Genomic DNA, 22,716 nt, shown 5'->3' on the forward strand with positions numbered 1-22,716 from the left:
GGCACCCAAGTCTGTGGCTGCTCTAGCTTCTGTCAGGGGAGTGATGTTGGTCTCCTCTTCCTCTCAGAAAGCCTTAGACATTGGAAGAAAATGATCTGCCACCCGCCCACCCCTCAGTCTTCTCTCTCAATGGAACATCTCCAGTTTCCTCTTTGCTCTGGCCATCTTCTGGACATGCTTTGCTAGGCTCCGGATGCCTGGCTAGAAGCACTCAAGTACTGACGTGGAAGGCGTCAGGAATCTTGGCTTACAGCCACGAACATTTTCTTTTCCTTCCCTCCCTCCCTCCCTCCCTCCTTTCTTTACTTCCTTCCTTCCTTCCTTCTTTACTTCCTTCCTTCTTTCTTTCCTTTTTTCTTTCTTGATCATAGCATACTACTTGAGGTAACAGTTCCCCCTTGAGGCTAAATTTTAAAGATTCTGCTTAGGTTTTGCCTTTGGACCCATTACCAAGAGACCTGTATACAGCTAGTTGTGTGTGTGTGTGTGTGTGTGTGTGTGTGTGTGTGTGTGTGTTCACATATGCATGCATGTGTGTGTAAAGTTACCATTTTCCCACTGGCATACTAGTGACTGTATCACCTGGAATGAATCTTTATTTGCTTCCCCTCCATGACAATGGACTGGGACCCTGATTGCTATGAATGTTGACAAAGAACAGTGTCACAACTCAAGAATTAAGGGGCGGGGGTTGGGGAGGAGCTAGAGAGAAGGCTCAGTGTTCAAGAGAAGAACACTTGTTGCTCTGGCAGAAGACCCAAGTTTGGCTCCCAGCATTCACATGGTGGCTCACAACCATTTGTTACTCCAGTTCCAGGGGATCTGGCACCACTACTGACTGCCACAGGCTCCTGCACACACACGATGCACATACATACACTCAGGCACACACACCATACACACTCACATACTAAAACAAAACAAAATAAAACGTTAAGGAGGGAAACTGACTTGCTCCCATGGAGACTGCCTTTTAAGGATGATCAGGGTCCTATGCTGAACAACCCAATAGTCTAGCCCTAAGCCATTTTCTGTTCTGAGCAAAGAACAAATCCATCTTTCTGTCCTGGGAACTGTCATTGAACCCTGCCTTTGAAGCTACTGTGGTTCCATTTTACACACATTTTTGTAAAGTGTCATTTGTTCCAAACCCCAAGATATGTTTTCTCTCCCATACTAAGGCTGTCACCACCTTCTTTGTCTTAGGCAAGCTATTTCTTCAAGAGAGAGAGAAGACTTGAGACTCACAAGCGTTTTCTTTTCTTTTCTTTCTGAGGACAAAGACCAGTTCGGTTCACTGCTGTGAAACAGAGGGAGCGGGGAAGCTGGACATGTCCCGGCATTCATGCCCTGTTTTAACTCCCCATCTTTCTCCCTCTTCTCTCTCAGGCCCTTCCTCCCTCCTCCCTTCTTCTCCCTCTTATGCTTTTTTGAGACAGGGTTTTTCATAGCCCAGGCTGGCCTCAAACTCACTGTGTAGCTGAGGCTGGACTGAATTCCTGATCTTCCTACCTCCATCCTCCAAGTGTTGGGGCCACAGGCTTGAGTCACCCTACAAGTTTCCCTTACCTTTCTACTTCCTGTGTCATTCCTTCTTCCCCTCTGATGACAGGTCACACTGGCCTCTTTGTCCCTGTTTAATCTATGAAGGAAGAACTCACTGGCCATCCTCCTTTTCTCCATCTTCAGATAGGGTGAGAAGAATGGTCATCTCCCACAAAGGAATGAAGTGACCAACCGTCTAGGTTTAACATTAAAGGTCTCATACCCCAAGGCAGTCCGCAGCCCTTGGCAAGTTAAGGACAGTCACCATACTTATGGGACCCTTCTCTATCGGAAACCAGTAAACTCCTTGGGTCTGAGTCCCTTTCTGTCTTTTCATGAAAAACTGAAGGAAGGGACTAGGGACAAGAAGACATGGTGATAAGCCAAACGCAAATCCATGAGACAAGAGTGGATTCATTCTACCTGGAGAGCTGCTACACAGCATTAGTTCCACCCATGGCTTCCAGGAATCCAGACAACACAGCTTGAGTGTGGAAGACGCAGAAGATACACAGCAGTCCAGGCTTCAAGGAGACCTAAACTTGTCCTCTTCCTAAGAAGCTCCTCTGTCAGGAAGCCTGCTGTGGTAAGATGAGATGTTACTAGGGAAGAGGAGGCTGTGGTCCAGCTACTCTGGCCAGATGAACACTGGCAACCACTTGGATGTTTAATGAAGTCTGTTTCCATGCCAGGGATAAAGGATTCACTGTGCTTTCTCTCCATTTGACTTTGCAGTCCATAGGAATGCCCAGTTCTGAAGATCCCACCTCATCTTGCTGGAAGCCAGAATGATCCAAGGCTCAGAGGTCCTGATGAAAGAAAAAAGGAAATGCTAGTTCTTTGCCCTTGCCTAGGAGCAGACTTGGCAAGGGCCAGTCTTGGCCTGGGCCTCAAAGGATTAAGATTTCAGTTCCTAGGAACCCAGCTTTCCCCTCTGAAGGGCTGTGGTTATCAGTCCTAAGGCAGCTGTGTCTGAGATATCCTGTGTTCTCTTGCCAGCATTGTCTGATTTAGCTTTCTACTGACCTTGGCCATTCTCCCTCAGCAAATAGGATATATAAAATGCTCTACTTCTTAATAAGCTTGCTCGGCATAAGACGTAGCTTGTGCAAGACCTGTCAACCCCAGCTTCCTACCTTCTCCTCTGGCCATCCCTCTTAGAATGCTGGCACTGAAGAACAACTGCTGGTCCAGGTCACGAACCCTTTCTATTAGCAACTAGAAAGTAAAAGAAATAAAAACCTACAAGGTATTGGCTAAAACAAACTAACAAAGCCAACTCGGAGATTTCAGCTTCACCGCTCTCTAACATTTCCACTTCCTGCCGCCAACTTGCTCTGTCCTGAAACAAAGAACCATCTGGGAAATGGGGTAGGGTAGGGCATTGTGGGTAGGTGACAGAGGAGACTCAATGAGAGGCCAGAGAGTGGAGACAACCAAATCACCTGAAATATAGTCTTCAAGTGGGGAGAAAATGTCTTCTTGGTGCTGTGCTATCTAGCTATTTCTCTTTGGTATTGTGGCTCTCTTAGGTAAGAGATGGAAAGTGCTTTTCTTTTCCTCTACTACTTTGATTGGCTGTGGTCAAAATCTGCCCCAAAACACAGGGTCTAGGAGGAAATCAAAAATCAGTGCATTTGCTCCTTTTGGTCAAAAGTGTCCTCTTTGCACACAGTCTAGAAAACTAAGTATTGATTTGAATGTGAACAACGCAGGGACGAACTTGAAGAGCTGGGTTCAGGCCCACTCTTGTTCTGGCCCTGAGCAGAACTTGCCTCACTCTATTCTTCTACAAAATGCAGATGGTCACTGAACTGGCTGGATCTGTGTGACTGTCCCAACATGGATAGTCAAGGGCCACTGTTACAAGTTTGGCTAAATACATGCTTTGCCTGCACTGTTAATTACATAATATCTTCATTTCACTTACAGAAATTTAGTTTAGAAGGAAATGGTTTATCAGATCCCAAATGGAAAATGAGTTTTATTTGCTGTAAATAGAAAGCAGCCATAGAGATAAACTAATAAAAATAAAACCAAACTACTAAATTCTAACCAGATGTCAACACTCAGAGAGTGTCCCCTGCCTCTGCATGTCCCAGGAAGACAAACGTGTCAGTGGAGTCCCCCTATCTCCTCTCTGGGAGAATTTAGAGAATGAATTCCAAACTATAGGAATTCATCGATTTAATACAAGTTCCGTTTCACGTTTTTGGAAACAAAGATAGAAGGGAAACAAACTCCTTACTATTTTTATTAGTATTATACTTAGTCCAGATTGTGTCTCCTCTGCTCCTTCTGAACTTCATGAGCAGTAACCGAACGAGAAGATAACTAACAAACTCCTTTCTACTGGACATTTAGTTAAGTGCTTTCCGTGGATTTTCTCATAAAAAAAAACCTTTACAAGTACCAACATGACTCCCACTAAAAATGAGCAAACCTCAGCAGAGACATCATCTGGTGACTGACCTGACAAGTATGGATGTGGAATGTAGGCCCAGGCCCTTCGATTCTAAAGCCCACCATCTTAAACACTCCCAGTGGCCTTCAATGCTAGGATGCCTGCACTCTACATTGACGTAGTGGGCTAGGAGAGAGCGGGGACAAGCTCTTTGTTCACATGGCTTAAATACTGTCCCTCTCTTATCACCTTGGGACCCGGAGCTGTGCCTGTTCTGGTCTGAGCTCTGCCATTCACTTGCCCTCTTGTTTTTTCCTCTGGATGTCATGTCCATTAATTAAATGAGCCTTCCTGATGGTCCAGCAGGAAGGCCCTCGAGTACCAGGGGGGCCTGAGGTTACTGAATAGTCAGTAGCAGACTGACAGGCAAGTGGATGAACCCTGAATATTGCAAACCACCATCAAGGTGCCCTGCAGAAGGCAATCTGAATTTGCCATACTTCTTGGTTGAATTTAAACTATTTGGCGCCAGCCCGATTTTCCTGGTATCTATCCACCACCGTAGGCACTTTACAATTGATCTGCCCTTTCACAAGGTCTCAGAGCCTCACAATAGCTAGCGGTGAGAGATTATCGGTTCAATTTTATAGACAAGACTTTGTCACAGCAAGTGACTTGCCCAAGGACGTGTGGCAGAACGATGGAAAACACATTAGGTCCTCCTAACCTAGCAGTGATTTTTTTTTCTTCTACATAAATTATGGTTTATATAAATGATGCATTTATGCAACTATTCCCATTTTAAAAAGTCCCATAACACAGATAAAGTAAATACTCTTGGCCCCAGCTCAGTCCCACTCCATTCCCAAGGCAGGTGGGGGTGATTCGGTAATTTGCGGTTTCGTTTGCTGTTGTTTATGACTAAGGTGATGCTGTATGTCCTCTGCTACTGGCCTTTCAATTGTCAACCCCGCACATCACCTCACATCAATTCATGTGTGCTTCATGCTGCCAGCCTGGGAGAGCAGGCAATTCAATAGTTGACTGTATCCTGTGTCTTCCCCAAGGTCAGCAGGACTAATTTCAGGATGAAGTGGCAGCTCAGATGTAGGGGTTGTCCTCTCAGCAGGAGCCAGCCCCAAAGTGGGTCTCACCTGACTTCCTTCCCCCCTGAGGGATTGTTTGGAGTCAGACTGATAAAACTCTGCTTCCAGTCATCCCTAAACACCTGCCTTTGACCAAGTTACCTAAACTGCTAAACTGGATGTTTAGCAAGCTTAGGAGGTATGATAAACAACTCCTCAAAAACGATAATGTCAAGTGTGACCTCCTTTCCAAGGCCTGGTTAGTTCTCAAAGATCGCTGTCCTAAGGGACATTATGGAAATATTAAGAAAAAAAAAACAGGAAAATAAATTACGAAACACACACACACACACACACACACACACACACACACACACACACACACACACACAGAAGCAACCAGAAAACCAAACCAAACACTTTTATAATAAACCTGGAATTACACTGGGTGCTCCCACTGGGGACCCTCACCACTGCCTGGTGGGGGTGGGGAACTGTGACCACCTTACAAAGGAGGAAAGTTGAGGCTCCAGCACAGGGCTCTCCACCACAGACCACTGTCTCCTGGTCGGAGCTGTTGTCTGAGGAAGTTAGAATCTGAACCCAGGACTTCGGCCTCCATGTACGGAGTCACTTCAAGAATCATAGTGTCAGCTATCAGCCCCATATGCCTGGCAGCATGTGATACATGGTTCTTTCTGATTCTGACCCTTGGTCAGAGGTCATCTGTGAACTATTTAAGGCCTTGTAGAAACAGGCCATTGAACCACACAGCTGCTGACATAACAGAATGGATGGGAAACTCAGTTCTCCATCAGGCATTACTCAACTGGCCAAGATGTGGTCTGTACGCCTTCAAAATGGTTTCTGCTTTTTAATGTCTGGGTTGAAATCCAAGAGTATTATTTTGTGATGTGAATATTATGTGGAATTCAAGTTTCTGTCTATCAATAAAGTTTTGTCGCAATATGGCCATCTTTGTGTACTGTTCATGGCTTTCACACATCCGAGGATGTCTATGGCCCACTGAGCACAAATTATTTACTGTCTAGTCCACACAGGTTGCTGGCCTTGCTCGAAGGCCACCACTACTGGCTTATTCATCTACATTTACTAAGTGTCTAGGGGAGTGTACGGCTTCCCCTCTTGTGTCTTCGACTGTCTACCTTCAGCACCTTTACAAATGATCTTAGGGCCCCCGTCCTATTTAATGACTCTGTAAGGTCGGTAAACTGAGTAACGTTAAAGAGCAGTGGCCTCCTGTGGCCAGTATGAGGATTATTTAGATGAGGTCCTTGCTAGAGTGACAGGGGAAAACTACAGACAGGCTGATTCTTGCTGAGAACTGTAGGTTATTATTCTGCATTTGTTTTCCACCTCTTACTGAGCAGTTATAACCTGAACAGTGAACTAAAAACAATGCAAGGAAAAACTGAACTAATTATATTTAAGACTTTTAAAACTCTTACATGTCAAGAATTTTAAAAGCTGTGAAGTAAAGACGCTAGACACAGGCACCTACCATCCAAGAGTCCGGTGTTAGGGAACCTCACCGGCACTCCTGCCTGTCTGTCATTAGTAAGTCAATACAGCTGGGATCGAAACCACAAATTCATGTCCTACCCAGTGAACACCAAGTCCTCATCAAGGATGACTGGTGTTTCCTTTCTTGGCCTCAATTAATCCCCAGAAAAGGGAAGGGGCTGTACAAATCCTTAAAGACCTGACACTTTCTACAGACCATAATTTCCTTTGTCTTTAGACTTTGGCTTCCGAAGCCTGTTAAGGTCACTTATTTACCAAGCAGCAAAGCCACTTGGTGATGCCCCCAAGAGTAAAGAGCACTGTCACTGTCAAACGGGCAGCTTTAGCCCTGAGAGCAAAGCAGCTCCTCTGAAATAGCCCACACTCATTCTCCCAGCACTCTGTCGCAGTCTGCGTGCACTAGGCACGGATCTCCTGGCCTCGTTTTCAGAAGGGATCAGCAGGTGGACACTGGCGCGCAGTCAGACACAGCTACACACCGAGTGTCTGTGAAGTACGCGCCGCTGTAAAATACGGTTGAGTCCATGGCAAGAATAAAGTTTTTACTAAATGTTTATTTTTATGTTCAAGATAAAGCATATACACAATTGAGTGAGGAAATAAATAACTAGAAATGCTCTGAAAACTTTCTATTTGCCCTTCAAATTCATTTTTTTAAGTTTGTGAATCTTTTCATTTAAAGAAAGACGCCCAATAATGACACTAAGAAAACAAGAGGCCTGTCACAGTACAGAAACAGTCTTCTCTGACTGAGGGTTAGCTGGCGTTATACTAACACACACACAAGACACAGCACTCTTTAGCACTGACTCAGACAGCTCTGCTGGGGATAAAAAGGCACAGACCGAAGGGACAATGGTGAGTAGCAGAGTAAATGAGCTCAGTCACATGACACCGAGAACTGAGGAAAAGTGAACAAAATCAATGCTCAAATGACTTGCCTTCATTCAAATGACTTCTTTAAATTAAGATGTACAAACATAGGGTATAAAGACGTTACTTTTGGAAGTGTCTTTGTATATTTCTTCTATATATAAATCTTTGTATACAATTTCCATGTTCCTTATTTATTTCCTATATAACAAACTGAGCCAGGGCCTCCCAATTCCAAGCCCAAAGTTCCTGTGAAGCCTCTTGGCTGCTTTGGCCAGAAGAGCCAGGGAAGGTCTCTTTAAATGTAGTCGTCTTCTACTGGCTCTCCGTTGACATCACAGTAGTGGATAAAAATGGCCACCACTCGCTGAAACACACCCCTCTTCATCTGGCGCATCTCTGAGATCTCCTCTCCTATTGTTTCCATACAGATGTCTGCAGACAGCTGTCCTTTCCTTCGAGGGGCATAGATGGTACCTGGGAAAGGAGAGAGACCAGAGATACTTAGAATGAACCACACGGTCCATTTCCTGGACCATATGTAGCTGATGCAAGGACGGCTTCTAGAATCTGTCTTCGTTTTATATCAGATATGATGTCTAAGGTAGCAGACATGATCAAAATCTCCAGGTGAAAATAATGTACCAAGGAGTAAATTATGCTAAGTACAAGTAGTTAAGAAAATTCACTTCTTTATAAATATTTATTTCAGTTTTACCTATAAGTGAATATACAAATATGCTAGAACTTAGAAAACTTTCATTAAAAGCTTCCCCTGAAATTTCTACACTTAAATCACAATTAAGCAGCAGTGTCACAACAATACTTCTAAGAAGCAGGCAACTAATCGGTACAACTGAACAATTCTGAAATGGCATGTCTGTAAATTCTTCAGTAAAGATCAATGAGTTTGTCAGGCATGTGGCACATGCCAAATGGAATTCTGGCAACTTGGACTAGGCACTCAGGGCCAGACTTGCTACACAGACAACTGGAGGCAAGCTCGGGCTCCATGAGAATCTTTCTCAAAAAGCAAAATTCTAAATGGTTTTGTAACTGGCTGTCACGTTTTCCATTAGGTCCTGAGTTAAATCTCCAGCATATACACATACGTACCACAAAACAAAACAATCAAATGAGTAGGAAACCGGAAGGAATTCCCACCGTGTGGACACATGAGATGCACTGTGCATCTGCTGTACCAACTCAGAGCTGGGACCTTTTCAGAAGAGATACTAAAAACATTTATGGAAAACAAACCAAACTCTGTATTGTCCCTAGTTCGCAAACAAAATATTAACTATTTAACACAGTAAGGCAGACTCAGTCTAGAAAATACAAGTCAAATCAGGTCATAGTTACTCTCTTCGTCATCTTCAAAATCGTATCTGGCGAAGCTGTTGGGCTCTGCTGCCCGCAGTGACCTCAGCCAAGGGAAGTCAGAAATCATGGAATACGGCGCTCCATCCACAACCCCTGAAATCAGCGGACCGTGGGAAAGTCCCGTTAGTGCAGAAAAGCTGACAGCAGCACGCTCTACCTAAGCACTTCCGGCTGGGGACAGAGACTGGGCCAACGGCCTTCAGAGTCACTTCTAACCATCCCAAGTCTTCCTTTTTATCTACCTTCTGTGGGTCAACAGTTCTGATTATTCTAGAGATGGTAAAGACACAGCCAGACCACTATTCACCCAGCTTCTGCCTCTTGTGGAGATTCAAACCTCTCACTAATCTGATGATCTCCATATCTCCCCTAAGGCATGCCCCGCCCTCATCTAGGTACATTCTTACCCTCTAATGTGTAGATTTCTCTCCCCCAGGGGTACTTAGGGTACTTCTTTAAATCCTCTTCAGTTCGAGTAGCTTCCAGGAAGAATTCATATTTAATGAGTTCTCTGGAGGCAAGAGGAAAAAAATCAAGTAAATACACAACTGGAAAGGACTGCTGGGCAGAAAGCGACTGTGACTCCTCAAGCTTATAGTCCAGCAACCATCTCAAGCAGAGCGACAACTCTGACATCACCAGTCACTCCACTAAAGAGCTACACTCTTTAGTAGCTTTCAAATCATGCTGAGGAAAGAAAAAGGAAATCTCTGAGCAAATACCTTGTATATTGAGGGTAATTAGTACAATGTTTATAAGATTAAAATCAAACATAATTTTCTGTAAAGTGAAGCATTAGCCTCAAGACTGTCATTAACTTGTTTTTCCATCCTCCATGTCTGAAGAAGTAACATACCTAGAATGGCAGTTCTTTACCATTTTTTTCTCTAAGTCTGAATAAAACGCTACATAAATACATGCATGATCTTAAGTTTGAAATTTTCTTTCACTAGTTTTTTTTACATGTTTATGTCATGACAAGTTAAGTCTACCTAAAAGCTCAACTGGAATCATTTAAAATAAATTAGGATTTGCTCCTAGGAGCACTCAATAGGAGTACTATGACAAAGAACTTTGGGGGCCACGGAGTCACTTACTGATTGATATTGGCTATTGTGTCCATCCAGTTCCGAATGCGCACCTTGTTCCGAACGTTGGGAGGATTACTGAACTCGTGGATGATACAAATGTGATAGGGGTAGGGGCCACTGAACAGCTTCTGCTCCAAAGTTAGTGTATCTACCTGTGGAAGACATCAGAAAAACATCTTTGGACTAGTATCAGGTCTGAGACATCTGAGGACCTTAAAAAGCTTCAGTTTTGAAATGCTTGGCTGATTTGGAAATCAAATACTAGCTCTGTCCCAGAGCACAGCTTGCCGTGTTTGGATTAAGACAGCAAATTCTCTGTAGAGCAGACTCGGCAATTTCTCCTGTACTGCTCTCTAGGCACCTCTAAGTCAGAGGACTCAGGTAACTGATCTCCGTCAACTCCACGTCTTCCGAGGATGCCCCTCAGAGGTTTCGCTACAGGCTGCATTACAGAACTGAGTGCACAGAACTGTTCTATGAGAACAGTTTCTAAGTTTTATGGGCAACGCGTTTCTCTCCTCCTTGTAGATTCTGGATTGAGAGTACATTCTCGTGGGTGCCCTTCCCATCTCGAGCTTTGCAGTATCTTCCTGCTTTCAGGGGAACATGAGTTTAACTCCTTCACAAAAAGAACTTCCTTAAGGAAGAAAAACATTGTCTAGTTTTAAGCATATAGCCAGTTTTGAGTATTAATACACTTACAAATTTGATGAACTTACTTCAGAGTCCAGGTATTATTTAATATTTTGTTTTAGCAACAAGCATCATCCTACATATGCACTTAACTTTCAATAGTAATTACAGCTACCATGCTATTGCTTAAGGTATACCAGCAACTGTCCTAGTATATCATACATATTAGTTAAAACAGCACAAAAATTTAAGTGTACTATGATTCTAATTTTACACTTAAGAAATTAAGAGGGAAAGAGCTTCCTCTATGTTAAAGGAGACTCTGAACAGGAAGTCTGTGATCTGAGTGCATGCTCTTAGTCAACAGGCAACTTCTAGCCTGTCGAAGGAGTCCAGTGTAACTGCTAAGAATCCCTAAGAGCTGGGAGAAAAGCATTATCAAGCAATACTGGCAAGACGATCTCGCTTGGTTATAAAAACTCCACAGATTTTAAAGAATCATTATCGAGGGTTGAACAAAATGGATTAAGTAAACAAACATTAGCACAATGTACATGTGATCATAAAAAGCAGAGCTCAGTACCTGCTGCATTGGACGCAGGTAGATGATGCGGTTCCTCTCCGGCGGCATCTTCAGGATTTGGTCTAGTACCTGATCCATATTTAGTTTCTTGCACTGTGCATAGTCAAATCGGTTTACAATTGGTGCATTTTCTACTTTTAAATGTTTCAGTACCCTGCACCTGGTAGCTATAAAATAAAAACAATAAGCTCTACAAACAGTTTATACAAGAGTGCAAACTATAGAGTCGTGGAACCTTTTCTGGAAAACTCTGGCACAGGCACTGTGCTTGTGACTAAGGCACACTGATCAAGTACAAATAACAGGTAAGAGTTGACAACACGACTGAATTCAGAAGCTGGCTGTCCTCATGCCAGGGAGATATCAAGGCTCTCTTCCTTCTAATGTTGCCTGTGAAAGAAATTAAGTCCTAGAAGTTGACCTGCCCAGGAAACATTTAACACTAAAGAATTACTGAATGACATAACTATATAGTTAAAGGTCAGACCTGGATTAATTCACAAATATTACCTTGAATTTAATGATAGAAATGGAACTGAGTTAATTTTAATTCCTGCCACAAATACAGAAACAGATCTTGAGAAAAGGCACAGTAATATGTGGACTCTGAAGTCTTTGGCTAGGCATTCTAGCACTGTGGAAAGATCTACTGACAACGTTACCTACAACATGATTCTTCTTGTTGGACACAGCAAACATGAAGTCAGAGAGAGCAGTATCTGCTACTCACGACACAAACTTCACTACACTGGTATACCAACTACGTCCCAGCAACATCCTTCCTTGTTCTAAATCACCTAGTTCAACTGTAGAAAGGATTAAATGGATGCAATTTTAACACCACAAAGCTGATTTGCCTGACTTTTTAAACCTTTCGTAAAGAAATCTTCTATGAGATCTTCAACACAAGCACCATCATCTTCCAGAATGCTCTGCCCTGTAACTAACTTCCATGTTTAAACACTGCCAGCACCCTGCCTTCAGGCTCACTCTCTCCTCCGTCACATAGGAAAAGGAGGAATTGGACAGAAATAAAGAAAAGAGAACCAGATGGTGATACGAACCTGATGGCTCTGGGCTGTAAAATCAGACGTAGTTACAGCTAGCTCTCATCTCCTCTAGACACCCCACCTGTCACTAATTTAGCCGTTGTCTAGAGACTGAAGTACTTCTCTAAGACCCTGTGTCTCAGGACACGCTGAACTAAACAGCTTGGTTGACAGAAGGTGGACCGAGGCCGTAGGATCTATCAGCAGGCTGAGGACAATACGGGAGAGCCACGGGGTAAAGCACATCAGGAAAGCCAGTGGTACTCTAAGAAGTGCTGCATTGCTTTAGAAGATGAGATCGCAAAGGGGAGCATCTGGAGGCTGTTTTAGATGCCCAGAGGCAGAAGGTGGACTCCTGAGCAACAGTTAGGAAGGACAGCCCTGCTGTATGCCCTCAGAGCTTCCTGTTTCAAGAAGAAACTCCAAGAGGAGGTAGTGACTTGATCAGATATTCTATGGCATAAACCTTGTTGGCTGAAATAGAAAAACATTTACATTTTTGCAGCATGAACAGAGTCTGACATCTTGGCCCAGCCTGGCATTGGGTTCATGGCAATCCTCCTGCTGCAGCCTCTTAAGTGCCCAGTTGTATGAGGTGTCTTGTAGCAATCATACCTGTACTGTGTACCTACATGCATGTATATATGAATGTACACACACAGCACACATATACACCCCACTGCATTTAACTATAACAAAGGCCAAACGCCATATCACTTAACCAAAATTATGTACATTTTACACACTGAAGAAAATGAACATACAACATGTAACTTGCTCAGGGCAGGAATAAGGCAGATATTGATTTTGATTTTTAAACACAGGGTCTCACGTGGCTAGCCTAGAGCTTGCTATGTAGACTAGGCTGGCTTCAAACTCAGAGTACTGCCTACTTTTGCTTCCTGAGTGTTTTGGATCAAAGGTGTATGCCACGACATACAGCCTAGATTTTTTCCCCCTTTTAAATAGGAATATAATGGGAAGCAAAACCCATTATAAATGGGTATAATATACACTTAAAACTTTAAAACCTTACAGAGAACAGCCTATACTTAAGACAGACATGTAAAGAAGGACACGGAAGGTATACAGGAGTGTATTAAATAAGGGAGTGGAGATGACAGAGAAGGCATGTGCAGTGGGGCTGCAGAATGGACTTGGACAGTGTGCTGGGAATTAAGGGTATGCTTGGGCACCCAACCAAACACAGAGCAGCAAAGCACCGAAGGCCCAGTTATTACTCTCCCCATACCTTTACGCAGCACTCCTGCCCCAAGTTAAGCTGAGGTGTAACTGACTGCAGCCTGACCATGCTGTGAAGCCACTCAAGTCAGGGAGCAATCAACCTTCAAGGAGAGGCTACTTACAAAAGGAACCAAGCTTCAGCAGGTGGACCCTCACAATGGAGTAATTAATTATATAAGAACCATACAACAGAGACAAAATGAGAGACAGCCCAAAACATTCCTGTGAAAAATAATAATGTGGCTGTTGTGATGGGAATTAACTTTGGCGCTACTGAGATCTGAATCTAGGATGTCAAGTGCTAGCAAGGATTCTAGACTGAGCTATAACCCCAACTGCTGCACTCACTCACTCCCCCCCCCTCTCTCTCTCTCATTTTAATTCTTCTTAAACTATTCAACTTTTTATTTTGTGATTACGTCTCACCGTGTGGCACAAGTTCACCTTAAATTTACAATCCTCCAGCCTCAGTCTGAGTAGCTGGGGTTGCAGCCAGCATCAACTGGTCTGCTTTAATTCTATAAAGGATGCATAATGCTCTTCTATATTTACAACCCCAAATACATACCATGGATGAACATCATCTTGGGGCAGTCTTTCAGCACTAGATCTGTGATTCCACAATTGGTCATTGTGACTCCAACAAGATTTTTGGATTTTAACACAAGAACCTACAATGATAAAAGTTAAAGTTACAAGTGAGTGTACCTTCCCCAGCGCTTTCATTGTTAGAACCTAGCAGCTGTTAACTTTAGTTTCTTTCGGGAGCTGGGCTGGGCAGTGAAAAGTGAGAGCTTTCTTCTTCACCTGCACATGGTCATCCTCAATCACAGGATCACTGGTACTGGTAGACTTATCTGCAGTTCGCTTGCGCTTCATGGCATGACATGGCTTTGTTTTGGCAACTTCTATAAAAGGAAAAAGAAAACCTCAAATTCTATCCTTCTTTGTTTCCTCCCAGAGCATATTGAGTCACATATGAAAAGTCCATCACAACTCCAAAATCTCAACTCAGCTGGTAAAATAGTTAGGTGGTGCTTCTAAAAGACTGCTCCAAGTCACAATCACCCCTCCTACCTGAAGCAATTCACCCTGCGAGCAACTCACAAATCTCATCCATATTCCTGGCTTTAAACTCATTATAGGTAATCTTGGTGGATTAACTGAAGACTTCCCTACTAAAAAAACTTTTCAGTGACTGCTGCTTAGCGTGCACGTTTCCATTCCTGACGCTGTGGGTAAAGGCCTCCACTGCACCAGTTCTCAGTATCATCCCATTCTGTAGACCTCAATTATCTCCCATTACCTATGTCTGAAGTCATTAATCACTTGAGCTCTTTCTGCTCAGAACATCTTTATGCCTTCAGGGTTTGAAAGATGACCATCTCAGTCCTACTCAATCATCATTTGATTCTAATAAATTTATTTAGACCTCCAAAGTATTTATTGTTCTGTAATTCCCTGTATACCTGTCTCCATATTTAAACTATAAGTTCCTTCAAGGCAACAACTTTTCTTTCAGTGTTAGCCATTATGTATTAAAATGAATACTGACTGAAAAACCTGGCATTCAACACTACAGGTACATACCCAAAATAAATATTCACTGAGTGCTTATTGTGTGTCATACATTGCTAAGGGTTTTATTTGTATTAACTCATTTAATCCTTATAACAGCACTCTAATATAGGTTATTTTTAAAATTTTCCTCACTAAATATACTAGGAAACTGAGTCATAAGAAGGTACAATAGCTTGTTGCCATTATGTTAACTGGTACCAAGAGTTAAACATACTGCATCTGGCTCTCGTCACTAGGTTATCAGACCTATATATTTTCCAGTAAGGTTTTAACTGAATTTACTAGTATTTTATTAAAATGTTACAATTTAATAACAAGAACAAGTATGATTTTATTTAAAAAACAAGTTCTAAATTTGTATCTAGACTGAAACCCACACAATCTATGAAGATATTCCAAGTCGTGCCCTCATTTTTGACGCATCACAGCATGATGGCAGCACACCAGTGGATACAGCCCAGCTGTGTGAACTCCTCAACTTTCACTCCTATGCTACTGTTGAGTGCAAACATTCCACTGCAGAATTTTGTAACCTCCAACAAGATTATAAAAGGAAATGAGGTACAGATCCTGCCAATAGCAAAAGGCTCAGGATTTGACAGCTGAGAATTGGTCAACATGTTCTTTCTAACCCACCACGTTTGCCTCGGTGGGAGCCTGTGAAAGTCTCCTATGCCAAACAACTGAAAGTAGATGCTTTGGATGAAGGCAGACAAGAGGAGTTCTAGTCTATTCATCAAACAGTACCTTGAAGGAATTCTCGCAAATCTGTCTCCACGCCCAACAGCCAGCTAAAGGCAGCACGTTTTACTCAGCCACCAAGGTTCACACAGCTGCTCGAATTTCCTCCCTCACCACACCTTCAGCATGAAAACAGTGAACAGGCCTGTCCCGCCTTCTCCTACAGTCTGATCTCACTCTTCCCCTTCTCAGGCTGCTCTCTCCCTCCCTTCACTGTCTCTAACACGGGGTTTGGGTTATGTTCCCTGCTCTCCACTGGGTCTAAACCGGTTTGTGTTATAAACCAGTTTAAGCTATACAAGGAAACAACGAATTATTTGTCGATGATCTTGAATAGATCTTTCCAGATGTACACGGAGAAGGGAATTTGCTACCTCTTTTGTTATTCTCTGACGTCTCCTCCCTGTCCAGGGACAATTTCTAATGATCTTGTACACCCTCTAGCATCAACACACCTTATGGTGGCTACACTTACTAAGTTCACGGCATCCACTAAGTCTCACACTGTGCATAGACATGGTGCCAGAGGCTGGGAACAGAAGGGCAACAAGCACCGGGCCGTCCCTGCCGTGTGGGCTCCTGGTCTAGTGGGCAGACAGGTGATGGAACCCAGCATTACAGGTGTGGGCATCAAGGGCAGCGCAGAAACGAAAGCAGGGCGGAGCAGCCTCAGTGCCCAGGAAAGCCCTGCAACTAAGAGCGCTCCTTTAACCAATGTTAGTCTTCCATAACCACATTAGGTGTTCTGTGATACTTGTTTCATAAATAAAATGAGCATAAAAAAAAACCTTAAACGTATTAATTTCAAAAACGGGATATCACACCAAAGTTAACTCTGTGAACTTCTAACATGGCTTTAATATGCCACAAGACCCTAAGGTAAAAACTAAACAATTCACATGTTACTTCTCAACTCATTAAAAAGGTTCCTAACAACCATATTTATTCCCGTTTTAGCCGTATTTCTTTAATACTGTTAAAACAGAATAGCTTTAACAGATTAAAAAAAAATCATGTTAGCTTTCAAATAATCTGTAAACCACTCAGATAATTTGTTCTTGCCAAGAGACCTAGATAATACTGAAATCAATACTTTGGCATTTCCCCCAGAAAAACTTATTGAAAGTAAATGGACATTTGCATGATGTTATAAATATATTGGCAATTCATTTATGCACTAAAACATAAAGTTATCTCAAACTGAAAAAGGAAAAAAAGGGGGGGGAGCAGAAGCAACAGGTATAATAGTGGACAGTTTAGCGAGGTTTTCTTGTGTTTATTCCAGGGAGTTAGTTAACCTATGAAAACTCAGGCCATGGGACAGAGGAGAATGAAACAGTGTGAGGAGAATCAAGGCAACAATGAAGACCCTCAAAGGACAGCAGCGAATAGGAATGGCTCATGTTTAAAAAACCATCTGAAAAACAACTTGTAAAATTGCACCAAGACAGACGCCAAATACCTGGACATACATAACAGTTCTTAAATAGGACTCAGAGCTGGAAAGACAATGTTTCCATCAGTCAACTTCAAGTTAGTCCCAACTCTGACAGAACTAAAGAGGAAATAAACAGGCATTTAATACAATGAGAGGATGAGACCGTTTCTCTAAAGCACGTGAGGAGGCCTTTTACAGAGTAAGGAAACCGTGTCCACCGACTTCACAGAGATGAAGACTAGGCAACCCAAAGTCTCACAGCAAGCCCAGGGAGGACGACAGAGAAGCTGAATGCGGGCGACAGGTGCAAATGGGACTATTCTTAACGTTACTGAGCTGCAAACTTCAAAACGATACCGTCTCATGTTATATGTACTTTTCCACAGGTTTTGAAAATCAAAAACCCTTTAGAATTCAAGCTGGGAAAAGCGTTTTTTTTTATGCAACAGAACTAGAGTTTACAAACTACAGTGCATCTTCAACACAGCTTATACTCTATGACTACTGTTACTACGACTGCACAGCTGAGTCTTGCACTTACAAAAGCTCACTTTGGTGAGTGTGACGTCTCACGAGGTCAGCTCATTTAGTACATGAAAAAGAGGACTCTGCCCATTGTGGGACTTGTTTTAAGATTCTAAAACTGAGATGCTTAGAGAAAATTGAAATCCATTACTATCTACTGGTAAATATTAGTAATTTAATAAAGGGCTCACCTTAGAACCGAAATATAAATAAGATTAAAAGACCTGTTCAGTTCAGACCCAATGACAAGCATATACACCACACATATCAATGAAACTGAGTGAGTGTGTGTGTACACCTTCATCCAAACAATCGGAGGAAAACTAATCACTTACCTGCTTATCTCCTGCCAAACCTAGCTGGGAACAAAATAAATTTCAGGAAAAACAAAACAAAAACACAAAAAAGCAAAAAGTAATCACTACAAGTCACAGAAGCAGAACCAGGAACACACAGGGAACTGTACCAGCCCAGGCACCTCACACTCCTGCCTGCCCCCGAGCACTTTCCACTAAGTGTGGGTTGGGAGCAGCATTCGTCTATGGGGCATCAGAATCAGGATTGCATTCAGGGCAAATACACACAGTTTAACTTTTCTAAAGGTGAAATGATTCTGAGTTTTCTGGATCGAAACTGTTTTACACCCCCTTCCACCAAAACATTCTCGAAAATTATTTAAGTTTCTATGATCCACAGAACTCCCAAATATAGTATAATTTACCATAAATTAGCTTTTTCCAAGAAAACTCATGAAACCAGCTCAGGCCACTCTCCAGCCCTGCCCTGCAGTGGCTAATCCTGGGAGCATTGTCATACCTGACTCAGATATCAGCGGTACATGGGACAGTCTGCTCCGGGCCCTGGTAAGGGGCCTCCGAGGGTAGTCTTCATTAGACTGCACGTCACAACTCTCAGGCTGGGGGCTCCCCCTCCTGTCCTCACCTGTAGCCCCAGGGCCACTCCCATTAGTCCTCTCAGCATGTGCTGGGCCTGAAGACCCCCCTTGTGGCAGAGTCCTAAAGGAAAAGGCGGATCTCGTACCATCCGGGCCATTCACAACACAGGCTCGGCTGGTTGAAGGACGTTCCTCATCAGAACTCCTGCTAGTTCTCCTTTGGGACTCCTGGGGCCTGTGACAGCAGCATCTGGGGCAGACAGAACTCTCTGCATCTCCCTCCTCCATGGCCTCAGAGTCCTCGGACCCACTGGGGGAGCAGACGCACTGCCTGGACACATCCACCTCTGCAGGGCTAGGCTCGGAGGAGCCGCCACCGCCGGTCACCGTCCTTCCCAAGTCGGGGCTCTGAGAAGCAGTGCTGGATGAGCTCGAGGTGCCCGCTGTGCTGGCCGAGGTGCTGCTGCAGCTGGCATGAACGTCCTTGTTCTTTTTCTTTTCAGGGACATCCCTAGCGGCTTTCATATCAGCTTTGATCTGCTCACTGGTGACCTGGCAGCCTTTCTCACAGCTGCCCTCCTCCAGGGGACACTGCTTCGACGGGCCCGGCTGGTGGGAGTTGTGCCTCTTTCGAAGTGGAGTCTTGCCCTTTCCACTTACTGTTCAAAGGAAAAGAGAACGGCCCGGGGAAAGAAGAGATGTCAGTACAAATCCTGGACCGGAGGCAAGAGTAAGTCTGGAACAGGAGATATGTTCCCTCGGTTTCCTAACTGTAGACTTCACTCAGCAAGCATCCCTAGCGCTTCCCTCATTAGCTCTCTCCAGCTGGTCCAGTAAGGCCCACCATGACCCGATTCTAAACGCCCTTCCCCTTCAGCCCCTCTACCTGCACTGTGCACACAGTCCCAACGCTTCCCTCAACAACCACCTCACCACCCAGGGCCTGGAGCTCTGGCAGTCCCTGGGTATGCCCCAGCCTAGGGCCACTATAGTATAGTATAGTATAGTAATAGCTCCCACAACACTGGGAGCCATGTGTCTACCTGACTTCAGCTGCACTAAGCGTTCTGTAAGGACAAAGCATAACTTAATGCATCCCGTGATCCTTCACAGCACCTCACAAAAGCCCCTATGGCACAGCAAGGCTCAATAATACAGAACAGAATTAACAAATAAGGCTAGTTTCCGGCCAGCACAGATTTAGCTGCCTGATCATGAAACGGAATTTTCTAGGAAAAATTCTAGGTTAGTCAGCTGGTCACATTTTTCTAAATTTTAATTTCCATGGAGCTTCTTTTCAACTACAATATATACCTGAATTTAAAAAGGAGTGAGGTAAAAATGGAATAAACAGTTGGTGGTTAGTAAAGTATTCCAAGTAAGCTGAGCTTTCCAAAACGAAGCACTCTGTATAATGCAGGTTCAGAGTTAACTGTGTACCGCACTTCAAACACATTAAAGAGCAAAGAGGGAAAAAATGTAGACGGTTTAGAAAAAACGAAGTATCCTTTGCTACAAGGAATGAGCACAAGGCTCTGAGACCCGAGAGGAGAGAGCACGGGAAGGAAGGCCTGTGAACCTAAGAGACAGAGAACCAGTTTCTTAGTAAGGTGAACAGAACAAGCTGTTGCTTGGCTTTAAAAGGCAATCAGGAACTAGAAACTACTTTAGGGAGCTAGAGAGAGCTCAGTGGTAGAGTGCCCACTCAGCATGCTACAGGCCTAGCTCCCAAACCCTAGCACAACCAAAACAACAACAACAACAACAACAACAACAACACCCTACATAAACAAAGGAAAAGCCCAAATTAATTCATTCCTCAAGCACTACCGCAGTCACCAATATTCAGACCACAACTGGACAAAGTATGAGCTGGAGAGCGAGTGTTTCTTATCTCTCCATTGGATACTCACCACCCATGCGTTCTGTAAACCACAGCCTCTCGCTGGCCACTGACCAGCTGATAGCACAGCTCCCTAAAGCCCCACTCAAAGATTCCTCCCATTCCCTGCCTTCCCTGTCTGCTGTGCTGATCACCCACAGCAGTACCGCCCACTCTCCTGCTGAGACGTCTGCCCTCCCTGCTCCCCAGGACACGTCCTAAGGTGTAAGCCGCCCTGCACACTGCAGTAAGACACACCTCGAAGACCAAGGGAAGCAGCTCTGACACCTCCCACTGACCAGCCCGAGCTGGGTGCTCGCTCACCTGCCAGCTCCCTGGATTGTACTGGCTCCCCGTTTTTCTCTTCCCGTTCTGAATAACGCCGGGCACTGTTCTTAGGAATCCAGACTTCTTGGAGTTCTAGACTGTCTTCTTCGTCATCGCTCTCTGAATCGTGAACTGTAATTGGGGTTGGTTTTACCACTCGCTGTAGACCACTAGGTCCTAAAACAAAAACACAAGACTAAGAATACTTGTTGCTCAAGACAAACTCTCACAAGAAGTACTACTTCCAAGATCTAGGCTCAGAGACATGCTTTTGGGAAAGCAGCCTCGGTCACTTACTTTAGTGAAACAAATACTGTGTGAGATTCTGTGAAAGCATTTAAACAAGCTAAAGTCACTATAACATTAAGTGTGATGGGAATGACAACTGCTATCATATCTAGAGGCAAATTAAAACACCTGTCTCAATTTCACTATTTCATCCTAAAATAATCAAAGTAACAGTTCTAATTAAATTCTAAAATTTTCCAATTTTGCAAATATATAAGGCAAAGCAAAGAAGATACACCTCAGGGTGCATGGAGCGGGCCGTGCAGCCTCCCTGGAGGACCGCACGTTATACTTTGGTAGAGAACGGGCACTTGTGTAAAGCAGGATCACCTGATTAGAGCACAGCTCCAGCCCGTCAGCTCTTCCCATCGATCCTGACAAAACACAAGCTGCAAGCCATCCTGCCTGCGCTTGCCTGTCACCCTGTTCAGAGCCTGGCAAAGGTGCCACTCAGTAAGTCTGCTGCGTAAGTGACGGCATTCGGAAGTCACTTCGAACAAGGCATCATCGTTCAGGTGAGCCAGGAAGGACAGTGCTGTGTTCCAGTCCCAGGCTGCTGCTGTCACTCTTAGGTAGTACTGAGCACATCACTCACCTCTGAAAAACTGTCTCCCATCACAAAGCAAAGAGCCAGTCAAGGTCATTTCAAGGCCGAAGACACTAGCCTGCCACTGGTGTCAGAGACTAGGTTTTGGTCTACTTACTAACCTAGAACAGCCTCTGTCTTGTTCCTCTTCCCCTCTGAAGTGGGCTCAGAGTACAAACACATTTTTCTTCATTTAAATAAAAAGTTTTGAGACTTTCATAAAGGAGCACTTTATTTACATCATTTACACTCCTCTCTTCTGACCTCTCACATTTATGACCTCTGAATTACTGTGTACACACACACACATACACACACACACACACACACACACACACACACACACACACACACCTTGCTGTGTCCACTGAACATTGCCATAAAAACGTAAGAGTATTTAATCAGGTTATTTTCTATCAAAGTCTGAGTGCTTTCTTTTTCTATATCCACACACAAGACATACCGTGAAATAAAAAAAGCAGTTGTTGGCTGCAGCTACAAACAAAACAAAAAACTCTTAAGATACAGATGCAGGAGGCAAGGAAAATATCGATGATTTATAACAAGTCTCAGAGGGAGTAGCAGATAACACATCAGTACTTGTTCTCAGTCCTTTCTATTCTCCGTTACACCCAGGCTCTAATTTCCAGAATGATGGATGTGGACAGAGTGACATGATTACCTGCTTGTTCCTCATCAGCATCCATAGGAAGGATTCCCTGATTGGGAGCCGGCATGTCATTTCCACTCTCCGCTCCCACCTCGCCATCTTCCTGCACCATGTCTTCCATCTCATTCAGTGCTTAAATAAAAATAAAGTGAAAACTAAAGGAAACACAAAAATCCACAATGCACGGAAAACTGGCAGTTCTGAGGACAGAACACTCAGTCACTGTGAGGCCCACTCTTAGAAGAGTAGCTTGTAACCGCTTCAGTAGAGAGACAAAGAAGGGTCCAGTTAATCCACAGAAAAGGAAAACACAGACAGGAAAAGATTATTTCATCAATCAGTGTAAG

The 22,716-nt window shown here is 43.7% G+C and overlaps 1 protein-coding gene across 2 annotated transcripts in view; it reads right to left on the minus strand.

Annotated features, from left to right (window-relative positions):
- Positions 1–7,113: 7,113 nt before the first annotated feature.
- Positions 7,114–22,716, minus strand: part of Fbxo38 (F-box protein 38) — a 39,953-nt gene continuing 24,350 nt past the window's right edge. Inside the window, exons 12-21 of one of the 2 annotated variants that reach the window (XM_059245897.1) lie at positions 22,382–22,501; positions 20,823–21,002; positions 18,763–19,275; positions 14,244–14,344; positions 14,005–14,107; positions 11,143–11,309; positions 9,933–10,078; positions 9,243–9,346; positions 8,815–8,928; positions 7,114–7,929 (exon numbers count right to left, since the gene is read on the minus strand). In XM_059245897.1, coding sequence (XP_059101880.1) covers positions 7,751–7,929; positions 8,815–8,928; positions 9,243–9,346; positions 9,933–10,078; positions 11,143–11,309; positions 14,005–14,107; positions 14,244–14,344; positions 18,763–19,275; positions 20,823–21,002; positions 22,382–22,501 — 1,727 coding nt within the window. In that variant the 3' untranslated portion in view covers positions 7,114–7,750. Of the gene's footprint in view, positions 7,930–8,814; positions 8,929–9,242; positions 9,347–9,932; positions 10,079–11,142; positions 11,310–14,004; positions 14,108–14,243; positions 14,345–18,537; positions 19,276–20,822; positions 21,003–22,381; positions 22,502–22,716 lie in introns of both variants that reach the window. The other variant, XM_059245896.1, reaches the window with a different exon arrangement.

Source organism: Peromyscus eremicus, chromosome 19 (genome assembly GCF_949786415.1).
Source record: "Peromyscus eremicus chromosome 19, PerEre_H2_v1, whole genome shotgun sequence".
NCBI classification, from domain to species: domain Eukaryota; kingdom Metazoa; phylum Chordata; class Mammalia; order Rodentia; family Cricetidae; genus Peromyscus; species Peromyscus eremicus.